This window comes from Mustela putorius, unplaced genomic scaffold, assembly GCF_011764305.1.
Source record: "Mustela putorius furo isolate JIRA1106 unplaced genomic scaffold, ASM1176430v1.1 tig00000832_pilon_pilon_pilon, whole genome shotgun sequence".
Taxonomy (NCBI): Eukaryota; Metazoa; Chordata; class Mammalia; order Carnivora; family Mustelidae; genus Mustela; species Mustela putorius.
Genome location: NW_025421491.1, coordinates 2137835 through 2156720, shown reverse-complemented (window position 1 = coordinate 2156720; position 18886 = coordinate 2137835). Strand labels below are relative to the sequence as shown.

The window sequence follows — 18886 nt, the reverse complement described above, 5'->3', positions numbered from 1 at the left end:
CTTCCTCTGCCCCTGCCCCCACCCCCATCCCCGCTCATATTCTCTCTTCCTCTCTCTCTCTCTCAAATGAATAAATAAATCTTTAAAAAAAAAACCAACAAAGTGAAAGGTTATAATCAACCAACCATTAATACCTAAAGCACAAAACACCAGGCACAAAACACAAGCCCAGAGCCAAGCACAGTAGAGCACAGGACGTCCTGTTTAAGACAGAGACTCAGAACTCGGAGACCAAGGGGCTCTTGGGTGGCTTCCAGGAAAATGTGCCAAGTCCCGAAGCCTCAGACCGTGGGCCTGGGGCTCAGACAGATGGCGGCCACGCTGCGAAGGTCCCACTGGTGAAAATCCGACTTTGCTTGACCTGGATGTGCAGCTTGTTGGAAGAACATGGAAAATGGAATTCTCTTTTTCTTCTTTCTTTCTTTTTTTTTTTTTTTTTTAAGATTTTATTTATTTATTTGGCAGAGAGAGAGAGATCACAAGTAGGCAGAGAGGCAGGCGGGGCTGGGAGTGGGGGAAGCAGACTCCCTGCTGAGCAGAGAGCCCGATGTGGGGCTCGATCCCAGAACCCGGAGATCATGGGCTCGAGATCATGACCTGAGCCGAAGGCAGAGGTCAGGGCGCCACCCAGGCGCCCTTGGAATTCTCTTCTAACAGAGGATGTTCCCTAGCGGATCCCAATTTTTAAAATGTTAAGGGAATTCCGGAAAGCGTCACGCCTCTTCGGTCGGAGAGCGGCGGGCTCTCTGGACAGCGCTAGGTGCGCGCGAGGCTAATATTCCCGGCTCTAGACAGCAAGGTAGGGACCAGCAGCCCGTAGAAGAGTCCGCTCTCGGCAGCACGGACAAGGAGATCTGCAGATTTGTCTGATTTATCACTTTACACCGAGCACGTGGTTGAGGCGTGGACATGGGTGACGAGACACTGCCTTCCGACAGAGACAACTTATTTGCATCTACACAGGAAGGACAGAAGAGACCAGAATAATCCATTGTCGGTGTAGGAGGCCTAACGCACAGTGCGTTCTTGGATACTGAGGGAGGGGACAGGAGGTGACCAGGGAGGACGACGGAAACAAAGTGATCCCAGGGATGTGTTGGGATGGCAGGGGGTTCTGACACAGCTTCAGCAAGCAGACAGCCCCTTCCCAACAGCTCCATCCTCTTCACAGAATCCTACACGGTCATGATTTGTGTTTTGAATATTCTTGGTTCTTTCTTCAGACACTGACATCTTTTAGAAAAGCCTAGGATGCCGCGACTTTATGAATCAGTGGGTGGATTTTTGAGTATTTAAAGGGATTTTTTTTTTTTCTCTCTGTATTTTCATTTCTCTCTCTTCCCTACCTGCCTACTCCCCGTCTTCTGAGGGATTGTTACAGGGATTTCCTATGCCGGAATAGGTTTGCGCCAAGCTGGGAAGCGGAATTGCCTATAAGACTCGGGCAAAAGTTGGGTGTCAACAGAGTCTGGGAAAAATTGAGACCTTGTCTACACTGTTCCCCTTGCCCCTCAAGACAACCATACACAGAGCCTCCCCACCTACACCCGTAGGCCCCTACACAGACCCTCTCACATACCCTCCTCAGTCCCATACCCTCCCACACTCCCACAAACCCACACATGAACCCCCACACATAGCCCCCCACTCCCCCTGCAGCACCCCCCACCGCCCCAGACTCACACACAGCCCCCAACACACCCTGCACACATAGCCCTCACCTCCCACCCCCTCCCATACAGCCCCCTCGGCTCAGGTCATGGTCTCAAGGTCCTGGGATTGAGCTCCATGTCACAGAGTGGGGGTGGGGTGGATGGGGGGATGGGGGGAAAACCCTGCTCAGCGGGGAGTCTGCTTGTCTCTCTCTCTCTTCCCCTGCCCGTGCTCCTTCTCTCTAATAAATAAATAATATCTTTTTAAAAAATGAAATGGTTCTGTGTCTTAAATTGTACATGCAGGTTTCCCCTGCTCTCTGCAAGCAGAGCTTTCCTGCGAAAGCTTTCTTAAGCTGAAAGGTAGGAACGCAAGGAAGCACTTACCATGAATTCGTAAGGGAAAATCTAGTCTTTCTGATTACCATAGGATGCATCTTGCTCACAGACGCCCACAATAAATCAAGATGAAGCTCGGCGCTCGCACAGTTCAAAGCTCTGGGGGTTTGGTGCCGAGATGCTGAGTGTGGTTTCCGGGGCAGGTGAAGCCGCACGAGGCTTCACGGCAAGACCACGCTGAGCGCTAGTTTCCTTTTCATCTTGTCTTCATAAAAATGAAATCTTTGGGTTGGTGGAATCAGGTACTCTTGTAAATGTTTTGTGAAAGCTATGTGGTCAGAGAGCCTGGGTGGCTCAGTCATTAAGCGTCTGCCTTCCGCTCGGGTCATGGGTCTCTGGGTCCTGGGATCGAGCCCCGTTTGGGGCTCCCTGCTCAGCCGGGAGCCCGCCTCTCCGTCTCCCTCTGCCCCTCCCCCTTGCTTGTGCTCTCTCAGATAAATAAATAAAATCTTAAAAAGAAGAAAGCTTCTTGAATTGAAGGATGGAAACAGGCAAGCCCTAATAAACTTTGAGAATGTGTTTCAAATCCTTGGTCAACATCAGAACATTTGGATACAGCCAAACCAGCACTCCTCAAACTTGAACACGCATAGGGGGTCCCCTGGGATCGTGTTACAACGCACGTTCTGGTCCGGTAGGTCTGGGTGGGGTAGTTTCTGCAGGGCTCGCAAGCTCCCGTGGGTCCAGGCCGGCGCTGCTGGTCCAGGGACCACACGGCGAGCAGGTGCTCACCGGCTGCTGCGGGAAGCTTTCTAGCTCACACGGGCAGGCAGGAGAACACATGTTCACCTGGAGGGCAGGTGCCGGTGGGGGTGAACTGACTGGGTAAGGTTCATAAGGGACTGAGATCAAGACCCTGAAAGGGAAGGGAAAGCCCAAGACCGCATTTACGTTTGTTGATTCCGTGAAGACCCAGACAGCAGACCCCCAGTGACAAAATGGGGTGCCAGACCATGGGCTCAAGAGCTCCCCCACCCAGGCCAGTCCCAGCTCTGCCCTCCGCCCCGGTACTTCCCCAGGCACCTCTCAGCCTGTCCCTCGGGGTGGGGGTGGGGGGCACAGGGCACTGGGAAAGTGATCAGTGTGGATATAGACATATGTATATGTGCCACTTCCTAGTCTTCAAATCAGTAGACCAAGATCCTGGGGCGTCTGGGTGGCTCAGTCAGCTGAGTCTCTGACCCTTGATTCTGGCTCAAGTCATGATCTCGGGGTTGTGGGATTGAGCCCCCTGTTGGGCTAAGCACTCAGCAGGGAGTCAGGTCAAGTTGCGCTCTCTCCTTCTCCCTCTGCCCCTCCCCTTGCTCACTCTCTTTCTCTCTAAAAATAAGTAAATAAATCTTAAAAAAAAAAAGAAAAGAAAAGAAAAAGAAAAGGGACCAAGATGCTGACTTTTTGTTGTTGTTGTTGTTAAAACTTCAAGCTCAGGGTACCTGGGGGCTCAATCAGTTGAGTGTCTGCCTTTGCTCAGATCATGATCCCAGGGTCCTGGGATCCAGTCCTGCACCGGGCTCTCTGCTTCTCCTTCTCCCTCTGCCCCTTTCCCCCACCCTTCCCCGCTTTCTGCTCTCTCTCACAAATAAATAAAATCTTAAAACAAACAAACAAACAAACAAAAACAAAAAACTTCAAGCTCTACAGACAAAAAGGGATAAATGCCATAGGACCTCACTTATATGGAGAATCGACAAACAACTCCCCAAACCCAAACCAACAAAAACCAAGCTCCTGGACACAGAGAACAGGCTGGTGGTTGCCAGAGACGGGACAGAAGGGGCCACACGGGTCAAAAGCTACCAATTTCCAGTTACAAACGGAAAAGTCCTGGGGGAGTCATTCACATCGTGGAGACTGCAGTGAAAACATCGTAACATACTGGAAAGCAGCAGGGAGAGTGGATTCTGAAGGTTCTCATCACAAGAAAAAAAAACTCTAGAGCTCTGTGTGGGGACAGACGTTCAGAGGACGCCTGTGGGGGCCCTTGTGCACTATATACAAACAGCAGATCATTATGTCGTCCTCCTGAAACTAACACAATAGTACGGGTCAATTATACCTCAATTTGGAAAAAAAAATAAAATCTTTACACTCTACCAAGTCAGCTTTTCCTTGATGCTCATGATTATCTAGAGAAAGGAAAGAAAACAACACAGGCATTCCCAAGAATTTCCTCTCACAGAACTCCTTCCCGCCAATGGTCCGTATCCATCCTCCCGTCCAAAAAGGCACAGGACTGTCCAGATACTTTTCAGTATTTTTATTGTTTGACAGGCATTTACAACGTTCCATTCGTAGACCTAAAAACATAAAAATAGACCTTCTTTCAGCTTATAAAAGAAATATATAAGAACTTTTGACATAGACACGTCGTGACCTTATGTACAAGAGACAATGGCACCCTCTCCAAGCACCAGACTTTCCAGCATTTTTCAGAAGGAAGTGTTGCACTGGGATCAGTGAAGTGTGACTTATCAGAAGTCTTCGCTTCAGTTTTCCATCCGGACACCATCGAACTGGAGGTATGGAATAATGCAGTGGTACAAAGGGTATAGAAATCATTCTAAAGCTTTTTAAGAAAATCAGAAGATATAGCAAAAATTTAATAGAATAAAACTTTCAAAAGATCAAGCTCAAAGCCCTGGAAACCCAAAAAGGGGAGGGATATCAGGTAAGAGAGCGGGTAAAGCAAGCAGGGGCATAGAAGCGTGATGTTCTGAACTCTCTATTGTCTGGAAATATAAAGTCATAACTGATTTTTATAAAATATAATTCCTAAAGCTACTATAAAATTCAGGTCTTTAAAGTACCTACTGATGTGTCAAACACCAAATAGATATTTTCCCCAGAAAGAAAGTTTTCATATTATTTAAACCCTTCTTAGGAAGTGGACATTGTGAAATGGGAAGAAAAAAAAAAAAGCTATAAACCGTTCAAAAAAAAAAAATCGAAAGTGCTTTAACTTGTTTTTGTTCTTCCTATTTGGAAATCTGTTTAGAATGTGAGATTTTTAGCATGTTTACCCTGTTTCGTTGGCAGGTAGAAAGTAGGAAAGACAAAGCAAGGTTTTGAAGAGGCTGTTTTGTTAAGAGGTTTGGTATGGACTGTCAGGGAAGGGATAGGTAATCTATGGATGAAGATGCAACTTTAATGGGAAAACCAATGATCACCATGGCAACCCCTTGAGAAGGAGTCTCCCCTCCCCCGCCATGTGCAACAGACACACACACACCCATCCGGGTGTCATGTTTAACCCAGCCAAGCTCCCATTTCAGATAGAGATTCAAACATTAAAAAAAAGAAAAAAGAAAAAAGAAAAAAAAAAAAAGAAATATTCTTCTTGGAAAAAAAAAAATTTCTCCTAAGCATCTCGTTGGCCTTTTGTATATAAATATAAACCACCATGCCTCATTCTCTCTGTAAAAGGTAAAATCCTCATTTTTTTTTTTTTAAAGACTCAGTTACACTAACACTGTAAAATTCTCATCTGTTTGTGCCTCTGCACCTCAGGTAAAATACAAAAAATAGTGTTTTTTTTTCAAGTGATAAATTTGGATCTCTTCTCAAAGAGTTTGGCGTCTTTACAACTCTATGCAAAACTAGAACTTCCAACATGGACATCGAGTAAGACCAGCCATAGATCAAAACAGAAGAGAGAAATAAAAAAAGAAGAAAGAAAAAACAACAGCTCATCAAAACATACATCTCCACCGTCTCCTCACACATTCTTAAAATACACAGATATTCTCAGACATCGAAGAGGGAAAAGGAGTAAGAACACTGTGACGCTGTACAGTTGCTCTGTGGCGTTTTTGTGTTTGAAGGTGGTTTCCCCAACTAAGAGATGGCTCCTGGTCTGATTTCAGATAGAGTGACTTTTATTATTATTCGTTTTATTAAATTTTATTTATTTTATTTTTGTGTGCTATCTCTTCGACTAATCTGTGTACATACTTTAAACTCCTGGAGGGGGGTTCATTTGCTTTCCAGTGCTGTAGAATCTTTTTTTTTTTTTTTAATTTTTTAATTCTTCTGGCCCTGATTAGTTGAGAATAAATAAAAGCCCTTAGTAATATACAGAAGATAGGACTCAAGCTTATTTGGGATTCTGAGCAATTCTTTCTGATGTCTCTAGACATGACGACGTTGGGTGGCTACGTGGCTTCGGAACAAGAGTCAGCCGCCAAGGCCATGTGTGCAAGAGTGCGACCTAAGGGAACATTCTCCTCCTCGCGGGGACAGGAAGGGGGCAGAGTGGAGGCGGGGCGGGGAGAGGGGGCGGTATCTACACACGCTCTCTAGGGGGAAAGGGACAGTCAGATCTCAGTGTTCAGTTTCTTGGATGGGGCAAAGTCTTCGCGCCTAACCCAAATGACTTCCTCGCCCGGGCTCTCCAGGCCTCCATTGATGCCCGAGAGGGCGGCTTGCTTCTTGAGCTGCGTCATGCGGGACGCGTGACTATCCAGGGCTCTCCGACCTCTCTCCCGCTGACTGATGGAAGCAGCCTGAAGCTGCTCCCGGAGGTCTGTGTCCACTGCGGCGCCCTTCACGGACTCGCAGAACTCGTCATCGTCACTGAGGATGTCTGTCTCCTTGATGTCATCCTGCTCCTCGTACTGAGCAAGATCAAACTGTTCCTCGACCCACCGGTCAGTGTCCCCGCCACCGGGGGGCTGCTGGGACTCTTTCTCCGGGCTGCTGGCCGAGATGGCGTCAGAGTCAATGGTAAACCTGTTTCGAGCCAGTCGCCGTCTCCTTCTCCCAAGAGACTTGCTTGGGGCAGACACTGCACACACACACAAAAATATAAAAATAAAACCCCCACATGCTTTACCTGCGAGGAAATGCAGACAGCAAAGAAAACAAAGGAACAACTACATGGGATTCATTTAGTGCCTTGATGTCGTTCAGGGCTTCAAGTCCAGATTTCATCAGTCCTAGTCTTAGTCTTTACTTCACACACGTGTCTGGACTTGGAGGATGGCACGGCAACTGGCCAAAGGGCAGAGTGAGGGACAGGGGGACACGGGGAGGGGTGTTGGTTACGGGGAAAAGGGTCTTCACCTCCCTCTGCAACAATCTATTTCTCTATCCTGTGCTGCCCCCAAGGAGACCACCGACCTTGGGATTGATTAGTGCCCTCAACCCTGATGATGTCGCACGGCATGGTGCTCTGGGGACCCCTAGGGGCCGTCCCAGGGCCACTTCGCTGGGATGGCTCTTTGGTAAGGGTGGACAATGCTTCTAGAGTTCCACTGTCTTTGTAAACAACACCATGATGTGTCAAGGGGGCAGAAGCTATACTGCTTTCTGGAAAACCAAATGTACCATTCATTTCTGGAGGACGGGAAGTTAGCTACGGGCACGACAGCTAGTCTCCAGCGACCGCCCTGCCCTCTCTCTGCCGAAGCTCCACGTTCACGGTGAAGCTGCGCAGATGGGAGCTCTAGTTCCCCTGGACTGCATTCTGTGTCTCACCGATTTCTCTCCTACAAAGCAATTAAAATATCGGTGCCTGGATGGCCTGAGAAGTGCATAACAGAGGACACGCATGCCACCGAGCCTCAGAGTGCTGCACGAAGTGACTACAAATTAATAAAAAAATCTCTGAATTCATTCCTTCACCCTCCTGCCTTCTAGGAAGCCAGAATTATTCCAAACACATAAGACACCACCCAGTCAGACAAATGAACATTCCCACCACACACACACACACACGCGCGCGCGTGCGTGCACACACACACACACACGGGGAAGGCTGCTGCTTCTCCCTCACTAGTCAAATGGCGGCTGTGTGAGAAGGCAGCCGAGAAGGTGCAATGCAATGTGGGGTTTCCAATGGAGGGGGAGAGCCTGGACACCAAGGAGGAGGAGCATTCCTGAAACCTAAGCCCTGAAAACCATTAAACTGCTTCAGTGACAGGAGTACCCCCAGGGACTATCAGACCCAGCAGATCCCAGGTCTGTGCGTGGGCTCCCACTCCTGCCATCCTCTGCCTCGGACCCCTGAGGTGCCATCATGGTTCTGGGGTGCTCTACCATCATAAAATACGGAACAAGTGGACATCCCTCTTGATCAAGGAAGGGAACTGAAAAATGGTCTCCAGAAAAAATGGAACAAAGGAAAAAAAAAAAAAAAAAAGAACCACTGTGTCTACTCTACTAGGAAGAAGCAGACGTTCCGGTCATTTCTATTCCAAAACCCCCAGAGTGGAAACTGGCTCTCTCCCATCACTGTATTGGAATTACCTCAGTGCAAAACTGGGCCCTTGGAAACATCCGCCCGTGATCCTCATGCTGAAGTGTTTAGGGGTGAAATGAGTTGATGTCTGTATTTTTGGACTGTGTCAAAAACAGGAGCTGATGGATGACAGATGGGTAGATACATAAGGAACATACAGAAAAATATCCATTATAGAATAGATGGTAGGTTCTCTATGTGTATGATTCTCTCAGCTGGTATATCTGAAATTTTTCATAAGAAAATGTTGGAACAAAAGAAATTTTAATTGGGTGATCGGCAAACATGCGATACTTCAGGACTGAATCCTGTGTTAGGATATCGGGCTTTTCATGGGTATTCGTAACAACGCATAATGAAGCCTGAGTATTTATCCCTTATTAAAAGGATACTTAATAACCCAGCCAGCCTTCTGGGGTTCAGGGAGACCATCTCTGGTCTGAGTATCTCCAGTGCACTGTTAAAACTGACAGGCTAGTGCTAGCTGACCCAATCACACACCATCTTTAAATCATCTAACGTAAAAAACCCGCTGATAATGAGGAGTTTCAAAAGCAGAATAGCAGAGACATTCCTCAGCCAAAAATGAGCCATCGTGCGGAAAATCTTCCAATCAGCCAAAGCCAACAGGCTGACATGGGGGGTTTCTCTTGGTTTTCATGATGGAGTAAGGTGTGGTTTGGGTTTCTTTCCAAAGGGGTGTCAGCAGGAAAACTTCTGAGGGTCCTACAGACTAAAATGGCTTTAGTTTCGAAGCAAATGCAGCTCTGAATTTAAGTCCCTTGAGTAACAATTGAAACCTGGCCAGTGACAGGCAGGTTTCCTAAGATTGGGACATGTATTCTCAATCCTAATTTAAGCATCCCTTGGCAAGTAAAAGGATTAGGTGGGACAATTCTAAGGAGAAATGCTCTGTTTTGAGCTTATAAGGGGATCCGCGAAGCTTTCTTAACATGAGGCCTCCATGAGAAACTATGGATACAGAGGTATACGAGGCTTCAGGTACCTTGGAGAACCCAACAGAACGCTGGGTATTCACTGCACTAGGTTTTCAGTAAACATCTATCAACTGATTGGAGAACAGGTTCAAGATAACTAAGCCCCAACATTAGTTCAGTTTAAGTGCTTAAAGAACGTAATATCCCTTGTCAAGCTATATAGGCTACGTCTACAAAAACCTCCAACCATTCACAGTTCTATCCATGACCCTTCAACACAACTGAGGATAGGCGGAAAGGTCAGAATCTTCTTGGCAATTGCAAAGGAAGCCTCTTTTATTGGCATCCCTGAAAAATGGGGGGTGCCTCTTAAGAAACGAGTGATAAAAGTATTAATATCTTGATGTCATTAATACATCTAGGTTATGAAAACATCTTTCTTCCTAGATATATTTTACTGCTGTTTCTAGACGGAACTATGGGTCTTCCTTCCTTCCCGCTCCACCGTGACAGTTCCAGTCCTTAGAGACGATATACTCTGGGACCATTTAAACTCTACATTCCTCTTTACTAGTAGCAGCTCAAGCCTTCCCCAAACTAACAATGAAGCTGAAAATTGGGTAGCTGGCCTAAGGCCAGGGTAAATATCTGATGTGTCATCTGGTCTACCAAATATGGAATCCTTCCTGAGAACAGGCAATGCCATGTTTCCAGACTACGAGGCCACCATGTTCTCAGAATGGTGGGCCACGACCTTGCGGAGACATGACACACTGCTTTCGGCTAAACAAAGATGGCTGCCATGCAAAGCAGCGACTCCCATTCCGCAAGCAGGCTGAGAGAGGCCCTCCAGGAAGAGAATGCGCTCACTTCCTGGTGTGGCGAATGAGAGAGGAGCCCCCAGCCAAGAGGAGGAGGGTGGCAGAGGGAAGCTGGAGGGAGGGAAGAGGCATGAATGAAGGGCAGAAAACCCAGGGAGCTGCTGGGAAGGAGGCATGGGCAAGGAACCTCACACCAGGGAAGGTCTGTACTCCAACATTAGCCCCCTCAAGGCCACGTCTAATTCTTGCTCGACGAAAACGTCAAGCTCTCTGGAGTTCTACAGTGGAGCGGGGGTGACGGGGATCTTGAACGTCGGAATCCCCACAGTACCTGCCCGGCTCATGGCCGGCCTGGCCCCTTTGAGTGCACACAATCTTTTTCCTCCGAAAGGGACGTATTGCTGCGATGAGGGAAGGCTTTCGGTTTTGAGGAGCTGTCTTCTGTGCTTATCGCGCAGGATTGAATGCACAGCCTTCAGGAAGTCTTTCCGGCTCTCTGGAGAGCTGTAAGGAGAAAGAAGAGGGACACGTGTTAGGGGCAAAGTCCTGAACACACGGGGAACTTCTGATACCATCCGGTGCAGCCCAACAAACATCCTTGATGGCCAAAGGTCATAGAGAATGAGGCCACAACTCGTTTCTATGCTTTTTTCTTCACTGGTGATAGAGAACAAGGACTTCCTTCCCGTCACGCTCCTTGATTCATCTCCTGCAGCCAATGTGGGGTAGACAGCCCATGCATGAGCAGACGGGTCCCGCACCCGGACATTGCCAGATTCTGCCCTTGACACTTATGGCAAAGCCTTTTTTCCTAAAATGCTTTTGAGACAACTGAACCACAGGATTCTCAGCTCTGCCGAGGACCCAAATCTGATGTCCCAACTAACACCTGTAGCTCCCTCTTAAGTTGTCCTTCTGTGAAATATCCTGTGACATACTTCACCAAGTCCGTATTAAAGCGACACTGCAGAGAATCGAACAACCTTCCCAAGTCCTAATTCCCACAATAAAAAAGTACTTCCGGGGGGAGAGTCATTTTTCTCATGAAGTTCTCGGTATCTTCACCCCAGGTAAGCACTCCCTGGTATTCCTTATTAATGACGAACGTGGCTTCTCTAGGAGCAGGCCCAGCGGACCGGACCCCCCAAGACCTTACCAACCAAATCACCAATGGTAAAGATGGTGCTCAAACCACATGTGGACCATGTGAAAAAAGTGTCAGTTCTAGTCCCAGCAGCTTCCCACATTCTGCTCTTCATTGATGTGTCACTGACATAGACAGGTGATGCAGATACATGAAACAGAGGCTCTGGAGTCAGATCTCCCAGAGTTTGAACTCGGAGTTCATTTGCTCTAATATTTTAGGCCAAGGCCCCTCCGGGAGCCTTGGCTCCCCCAAGCCAAGGTTAAATGAAGTAACGCATAACGCATAAAGGGGCTTAGCACAGTTCATACTTGGTTCATGGGCCTTCTTATGACGGTAGTAGTAACATGAAAACATATTGCTAATAAGCCCAACAACATTGATTCTATCAGATTTCCTTTTTTTTTTAATTTTTAAAAAAGAGTTTATTTATTTATTTGTGTGTGTGAGAGAGAGCGCATGCATAAGCAGAGGGAGAAGCAGACACCCCGATGAGCAAGGAGCTCAACGCGGGACTCGATCCTAGGACCCCAAGATCATGACATGAGCCAAAGACAGATGCTTAACTGACTGAGCCACCCAGGTGCTCCAACTCTGTCAGATTTCCCTGTAGGGAAATTACAGCATATTACTACCCGAGGTGTGGGGTACTGGGGAGGTACTGAGTAAATCACTGAGTACCCGTGATCAGCTTAAAGCCTGAGTGTAGATCGTATGACAAGCCAAATACACCAGACACTGGCCATCGGGACCATTCATTTTGACACTGTTAGGCAAAAAAAAAAAAAAAAAAAACGAGAGAGAGACAGAGGGAGGGAGGGAGAACTTGCTGCATTTGAAAAAAATTCTCAAATTCTCATGGAGGAGGAGGAGGAGAGAGAAGGACCGGGGGTGGGGGAAAGGAAAGGAAAAGAAGTCCTCAGTAGAAGCCCATATTCCAAGCTCAGCTTCCTCCTGAGATCTGTAGGTCAAACTGAGCAGCTTGTGGCAAACGCCCATCCGAAATTTCTTGGCGTGACCAGGACCCAGGTAGCACCTGCACACCCCACGCCCTCTCGTCTCGTCCCCACTCGTTCTCCATCTGCCTCATCTCAGAGATGATACAGTATAAACACACCTCAGCACCGAAACAAAATAGTACAAGACAGCCTCATCCAATGTAACTATGGGCAAAGAGCCCTCATTTGAACATCGCACGCACAAGAAAATGCCTACTTCCTTCTAGAAGGATATGAAGTTAACGAGGTTACTGCCTATGTTCTGTAAAATCAGTTTAACGTGTCCAGGTGGTGTTATTTATTTTTGAATATTTATTTATTTGAGAGAGAGAGAGAGAGCAAGCATGAGTAGGGAGAGGGGGAGGTGGAGGGGGAAGCACTGAGTAGGAAGACGGACGCGGGGCTCCATCCCAGGACTCTGCGATCATGTCCCAAGCCTAAGGCAGATAGATGCCTAACTGAGGGAGCCACCCAGGCGCCCCTAATTAGTGTTATTTAATGTTAGTGTTATTTAAGTGTTATCGCATTTCTGAAATGTACAAGAAAAAGCACGCGGCATCTAGGGACGCACAGGGGGACGTACAGACCGCGGAGCGGGGGAGGAACATCGAGCCATCACACCCCTCCCGTCTGGGCAGCGAGCTCAGCCCGTCCTGGCCCAAGGCTCACCTGCAGCAGAGATGGAAGACCCTCTCCGGCCTGCCTTCAGATTCAGATTTTACATGGACAATTTCACACACAGCGTTTGCTTCTGCATCTAGACAAATCAGAATAAGGATGAATTAGGGCATGTCTCAAAGAGATTTATTTGCATTTTTACAAAAGCATTTTCTAAGCCTCAGTGTGAGATTCAAGAGTGTAGAGCCTTGGAAAGCCAAAGGTACTTTGCTACCCTCCTTGTCATCTTAGAGAGAAAAAGTGAAAGGCTTAATGTGAAGGAAGATTTCCAGGTGCTGAAATCTCCAGCTCGGTGGTCTGAAAGGGCCATCAGCCCATCACACTCTTGCAAGAACCGCTCCCTTTCAATGCACAGCCTGTTCGGCTGAACCATTTCAGCTGAGCGAGTAGTCGTAAGGCAGATTCGATCAGGCCAGCGTTAGAGAGGCAGGTCCGCATGTCCCTGGTGGGAGCCCTCCCTGTGAGCCACCAGGCCTAGTGCCCTAGACAAGCAGGTCCTGCAAACAAATGGGGTTTTGCTTTCTCGACACCCCCAAGGTACCCATTCTGAGGGAAGCAAAAACGGGACGCTGAGAAGGGGAGAACAGCTGGCTTTCATCTCTGCGCTTACAATGCAGCAGTACCGTATTCTTTTAGGTCCTGAATAGAGTGTTTGTGAAAGAAACAATCACTACAAACATCGAGACCACACATGGGGAGGTCTCGGCCCTCCCCGTGGTCAGAGCCCTGGCCACAAACCCTCACTGTGCCCACACTGTTTCATCCCAACCAGGGCTCATCTGCCAAAATTTCTACCGGTCTTCCCAAATGAAGATAAAAAAATCAAGCAATTGCACGTTCTGACTTCTCAGATCTACTAGAATGTATCTCATAACGAGAAACATGTTGGCTGGTCTTTATAACTCTGTTAAAACAAGCTTTTATCTTGATTGTTTTAAACCTGATTTGAATGAAAAGCAGAGTGAGAATGGAATGGCATATCACAAAGATGGCTTTCTTGTCAGAATTTAAATTCTGTGTGTATTTAGTCCTCCATGAACGGAAAATCTCTGGCTGAGAAGCCTGCCGTTTGCTATAAACGTAAGCTTCCCATCCTATAAACCAGGCACCGGGAAACACGAACTAGGTAATCTGCAGCCCAAGATTGCAAAATAGGTCCAGGGTCTTGAAAATCAAATCGCTATGTAAAAACGCGCCAGGGCAAATCTCCGCACTGGACGGTCAGGAAGAAACCTTCCTCAGGCGAACAATCATCCTGAATACGTTTGTCCGAAGCGCATTTTGCATTTGAAGTTGTCTACGGTGAGGTGACACGCAGAAAGATGAGCCACACAGTGGACACATCGGATGCCAGAGAGGATACAGAAATAGCATCTACCGTGTATGTGTGGCGGTCCCTTCCACGGCCTCTCTGGCCAACCAGACGGCTGCTGGCCTGAGAGTTTCCACCTGACCCCCAAGGTGCTCCCTCCAGAGTGTGCGTGCTCAGGAGAGCGAGTGACTGCTGACAGCTCCTCCCCACAATGGCCTTTAATTAGGCCCTGAACGGGGCCGCCGAGTCACAAAAATATTCCTTCTCTTGGTCGGTACCCTGCTGGCGTTCATGGGTGTTGAGCTTAGGCATCGTCTAATTTATAGTAATAAGTATATTCTTGCGGTCCGACAGCTTGCTTTATGGCTATTTGGATCGCAGGAAAAGGCCTGACATTTCAAAGGCCTCCAGACTAATACAAAGATTTGTAATGCTACACACACACACACACACACACACACACACACAAATACTTATTTAATGGCTTTTTCGTGCTTTTGGTGGCCTTTTCCAGTCTCCTGGTTAAAAAAGCAAGTGATTTATTTTACATGGACTTTGCTCATGCTCTCCAGGATTCTCTCCAGCAATACGAGACTCACTGCCACCCCGACATCGGTTGATGTAGTTATTAATGTATACAACAGAATGACTAGAATTCCTTGGAACGGTATTGGAGACATCACATCCACTTACTCGGGTCATTCATTCATTCAATAGCTAGTAAGTGGCTGGGTAAACAAGAGGCAGGGGAGAGGCTGTGGGGGAAGGAGAGTTGAATATAGGAGGGAAAACAATGGTAGGGTGGTTCGACCAAGAGCGTGGGTTCAGACCAACAATTCACACACACGTCGGACACGCGCATTTCGGGGTTTACCTGCGCTCGCCAAAGCTCGAACCTGCAGAGCTTCGGTGGGGATCATGTGCCGAAATCGGAAGGGGTCCCAGTCTTCATAAATTGAAAGCCTGTGAGATCCTACCTGCAGGAGGAGAAGAAACGAGGTGCCTGAGAACCATCTGTTCTGGCCCGGACTGGACGGGGTCCCCCCACGCCCGCCCCAGATCAGTGAGACTGGAACCCCCACACTTGGCCGGGGTGGGAGGGGGGACCTCAGCCCTATGGCACTTTGGTTCATCCAGCAGAAAGCCAGAGGCAGTGTTTAGATAAGCTAGCACGGGGTCTGCAAATTAGTTCGCTGAGCAGATCCAGGTAAAAGAGAGACACGGGAAGGAGAAGAGGGACCCCTGGAAGGAGAATGGATAAAGCAAACAAGTGTCAGGAAGGTTCTGGTCTTGGCAGGCCTGATATCGATTCGCTTTCCTGCTTTCAGTGTGAGTCCGCCAGACAGAAGGCAGGATGGGCAATTTCCTCCAGTCCGTAGCAACACTTCAAACGTGTTTAAAAAGTTTAAAAAAAAAAAAGGCAAAAAAATCTCAGAGGCTGGTGTCTGGCAAAGGCGTAGGATGATCACTATGCAAGCAGAATTGAGACACGGATAGAAAAGGAAATCCTTTCGATCCAAGGGGGAAGTAAGATTCTTACAAGTTTCTTCTTCTGTTTGGAGCCATCTTTATATACAAGGACCACAGCAGTTTTGAAGACTGGGGAAAAAAAAAAAAAAGACACAGGCGGTTACAGCACGTCATGGGTGGGGCTTTCCCCTGAACCCCGCTAATGTGGGGTTACCGACACTACAGCTCGGGAGAAGGCAGTGAGCCGAGCCCACGCCGACCCCACCTTCCAACCGTTCACCAAGCCTACTGAGACGGCACTTTCCAGGTTCCATAAAAACACAGAAAGCCCAAATAAATGGAAAAAACCCTCCCGCCCCACTGGAAACTTTCAGATTAAACGCCGTTTTACTATGGTGTCATCTCAAGTTTAAAAATGCCAGCAATACACAAGTTCACAGAGACGTGCTAGGTCAGCGGCTAGAGGAAACCAGGCAAGCATCAAGGACACTGATGTTGTTTACGGTGACATAGACACACGCCAAACAAGCTGATACCACACACACACACGCACAGAGTGCTCAGAGTTTGGGAGACAGAATTCATCTTTCCGACCCGAAGAAATAAAAATCGGCTTATGGAGCAGAATGCATGTGCCCTTCCTCCAAACAGACTGAATCACAGGAAGCCATTTAGAAAGAGGGAGTAGGTTGGTTTACTCTCCCAGTGTTTGGGGGACGGGGGAGACACAATAGTTAGGCTCAGTCCATAGAATTCCTTGAACAATGCTAAGCACGGTGACCACTCGGTGACTCTGACCCCTGCTCCAGGGGAGGAAGAAGCGGCGCCCAGAGGACTAGAAGCAGAGCGAGCCCATCCTTGGCCCTGGGTGGCAGGGACTCCAACCCCCTTCACGCCCCGGCCCAAGGCAGAGCCGGAGCCCCATCAGTCCCATGGCAGCTGGAGGGGGCACGCCTGGTGTACCAGACCCAGAACTACAAAGGGAATAAATGTTCAGCAAATTTTTCCTTGGGATAGGGTGGGGCAGGCTCCCAGGCCCTCTGGAGACCAACCCGAAGTGTCTGGTTCATTTTCCATCTGCTTTAGGATTGGTCAGCCTCCTCACCTCCCCTGCAGAAAAGAACCTGAAGGTGTGAAGAAACCAACTCTAGCCACTGAGTCTGGATCGACCCTGGCCCTTCATGCTCCCCGTATCTGGGCCCCCTTAAGAATCCCAGAGGATGAACTGAGAGGCGCCCTCTCCCAATTTTCCACTGGCCAAGGAGGCTGCACCAACTCTGCACAGAGGCTGAGCCCAGTACCTGAAGAGGTCCTGTGTGCTCACCAGGAAGCCTGCAGAACTCACTATGGCCAGGACAACATGTCCTTTAAAACTGAGGGAACTCCCTGAGAGAGGGTGTCCAGTGACCTGAGTCTCAAAAGACCCACCACATCCCTTGGACCACAGCTTAATGGGGGTGGCCACCATGGTTCCAAAAAGGCGGCCGGCCTGCCTCAGTTGACCTTGACCTCAGCCATCTTGCATCACAGTGGTAGGGCCACCGTGGTCCTCAGCTGGGGTTACAACCACCTCCTCCTTAAGCTCTGTCTGGCCCCCTGGGGCTATTCTCACTCAACTGACTGCAAGTGTTGTCCTGATGTCATAGACAGGACCTCAGTCAAAACTCTAGCACCCCTGCTCACCCCAGCGCTCCCTCCACACCCCGAAGGTGATCATCTAATACCCAAAAAGGTGGAAGCCTAGACAAACTCTTTTTCTTTTTTGAGATGATGATCAACATTCAGTTCAGATGAGCTGTCCTGGAAGCAAATATCAAGGTGCTAGGAGCGTAATACATCGATTTCAGTTGCAGAAGAAAGCTGCACTGTTTCCTGAGATTAGAGATTTAAATCAAAACAAGAGACAACTACGTTTTAACCCCAAAGCTGCCGGTTCCATGGTAATCTGCTTCCCTTACAACAACTCCAGATTTCAAAGGGCGTTTCCAAGGCTCTGTTCATGCCACCATAACGGCCCAACGTGGCACCTTTATGGACTGGGAACCCACGAAGAATTTCATCTCATCATGGTGAGGACGATCTGCCCTTACTCACAACCCTAGCTTGAATCCTTCCCACTTCTCCTAGAGCCTCGGGAGCGTCTCACCTCGCTAACTGTGGTGCCCGTGGGACCCACAGGCAGTGTGACCACCGATCAGGGCCTGGGGGCTGCGGCTTCCATTCACACCCAGCACAGGGGTTGGGGGCTCCCATCTGGGGAGCCAGCCCACCCTCCCAACCCCAGGAAGCAGCCCGTGGGGCAGGGAACAGAGTGACGCAGAGTGAAACGCGCACTGTTCTCTATCAGAGCCTAGGCAGCAAGCAGCCAAGTAAAACCCCAAACCTCAAAACCAGCATTTCTGGAACTCTTTGTACCACTGGTTGGCAGACTGGGGCCCGCGGTCCATTGGGAACAGCCTGTGAACACAGAAGTCCACTTGGTTATATGTTGTCCGCCTCTGACTGCACATGGCCTCGTGGCCCTTGAACCTGAAAGTATTTACTACGTGGCCTTCACAGAGAAAGTTGGTCGACCCCTCCTTTCTTCCAAATTTTTTCTTCTTTTAAATCTCTTTATTTCTTTAAAAAGAAAAAAAAAAGATTTTATGTATTTAATTGAGAGAGAGCACAAACTGGGGGAGAGGGAGAAGCAGGCTTCCCGCTGAGGAGGGAGCCCGATGTGGGGCTCGATCCCACGACCCCAGGATCAAGACCTGAGCCAAAGGCTGTATGAGCCACCCAGGCACCCCTAAATCTGTTTATTTCTAACCACAGGAAATCTGTACAATTCAGGAGACAGTCATGAAAAATTCCAGTGTGGAACTCTGGAACCATTCTTCAGTAACCCAGAATCAGAAACCAGAAGATAGACGGTTTGGGTCATTTACTTCGGAATCCTACTTCCCAGAAGCCACCTACCACGAAGCATCTGAAAGCTCCCAGCCCTTCCAAGAAGAAATGACAATATAAGAGACACAACTGGTAACGTGTGGCAGGGGCGGGGTGACAAATCTATCCCTAGCCCCACCGAAAGCAGCCGCCCATCAAAAACGACCAACATGTTACAATATCCCAATCCTTTCTTGTATGTCCTATCTGGTCACGCGCTTTCCCTGCACACGTCTACCCATCTTTGTTATTTTTAAGGAAATGGCATCAGCAACTCTAGCGGCTCTTTGGAACTGTTAGGAACGTCA

At 48.4% G+C, this 18886-nt stretch overlaps 1 protein-coding gene across 12 annotated transcripts in view; it reads right to left on the bottom strand.

The window, feature by feature from the left end:
- Window positions 1–4293: 4293 nt before the first annotated feature.
- The window catches only part of TIAM1 (TIAM Rac1 associated GEF 1), a 381203-nt gene continuing 366610 nt past the window's right edge, over window positions 4294–18886 (bottom strand). For 5 of the 12 annotated variants that reach the window (XM_004757495.3, XM_045085164.1, XM_045085163.1 and 2 more), the window contains 5 exons: window positions 15721–15779; window positions 15055–15157; window positions 12860–12947; window positions 10380–10552; window positions 4294–6834 (listed from right to left, as the gene is read on the bottom strand). In XM_004757495.3, coding sequence (XP_004757552.1) covers window positions 6365–6834; window positions 10380–10552; window positions 12860–12947; window positions 15055–15157; window positions 15721–15779 — 893 coding nt within the window. In that variant the 3' untranslated portion in view covers window positions 4294–6364. Of the gene's footprint in view, window positions 8409–10379; window positions 10553–12859; window positions 12948–15054; window positions 15158–15720; window positions 15780–18033; window positions 18108–18886 lie in introns of those variants that run through there. The other 7 variants (XM_045085158.1, XM_045085162.1, XM_045085160.1 and 4 more) reach the window with 4 other exon arrangements.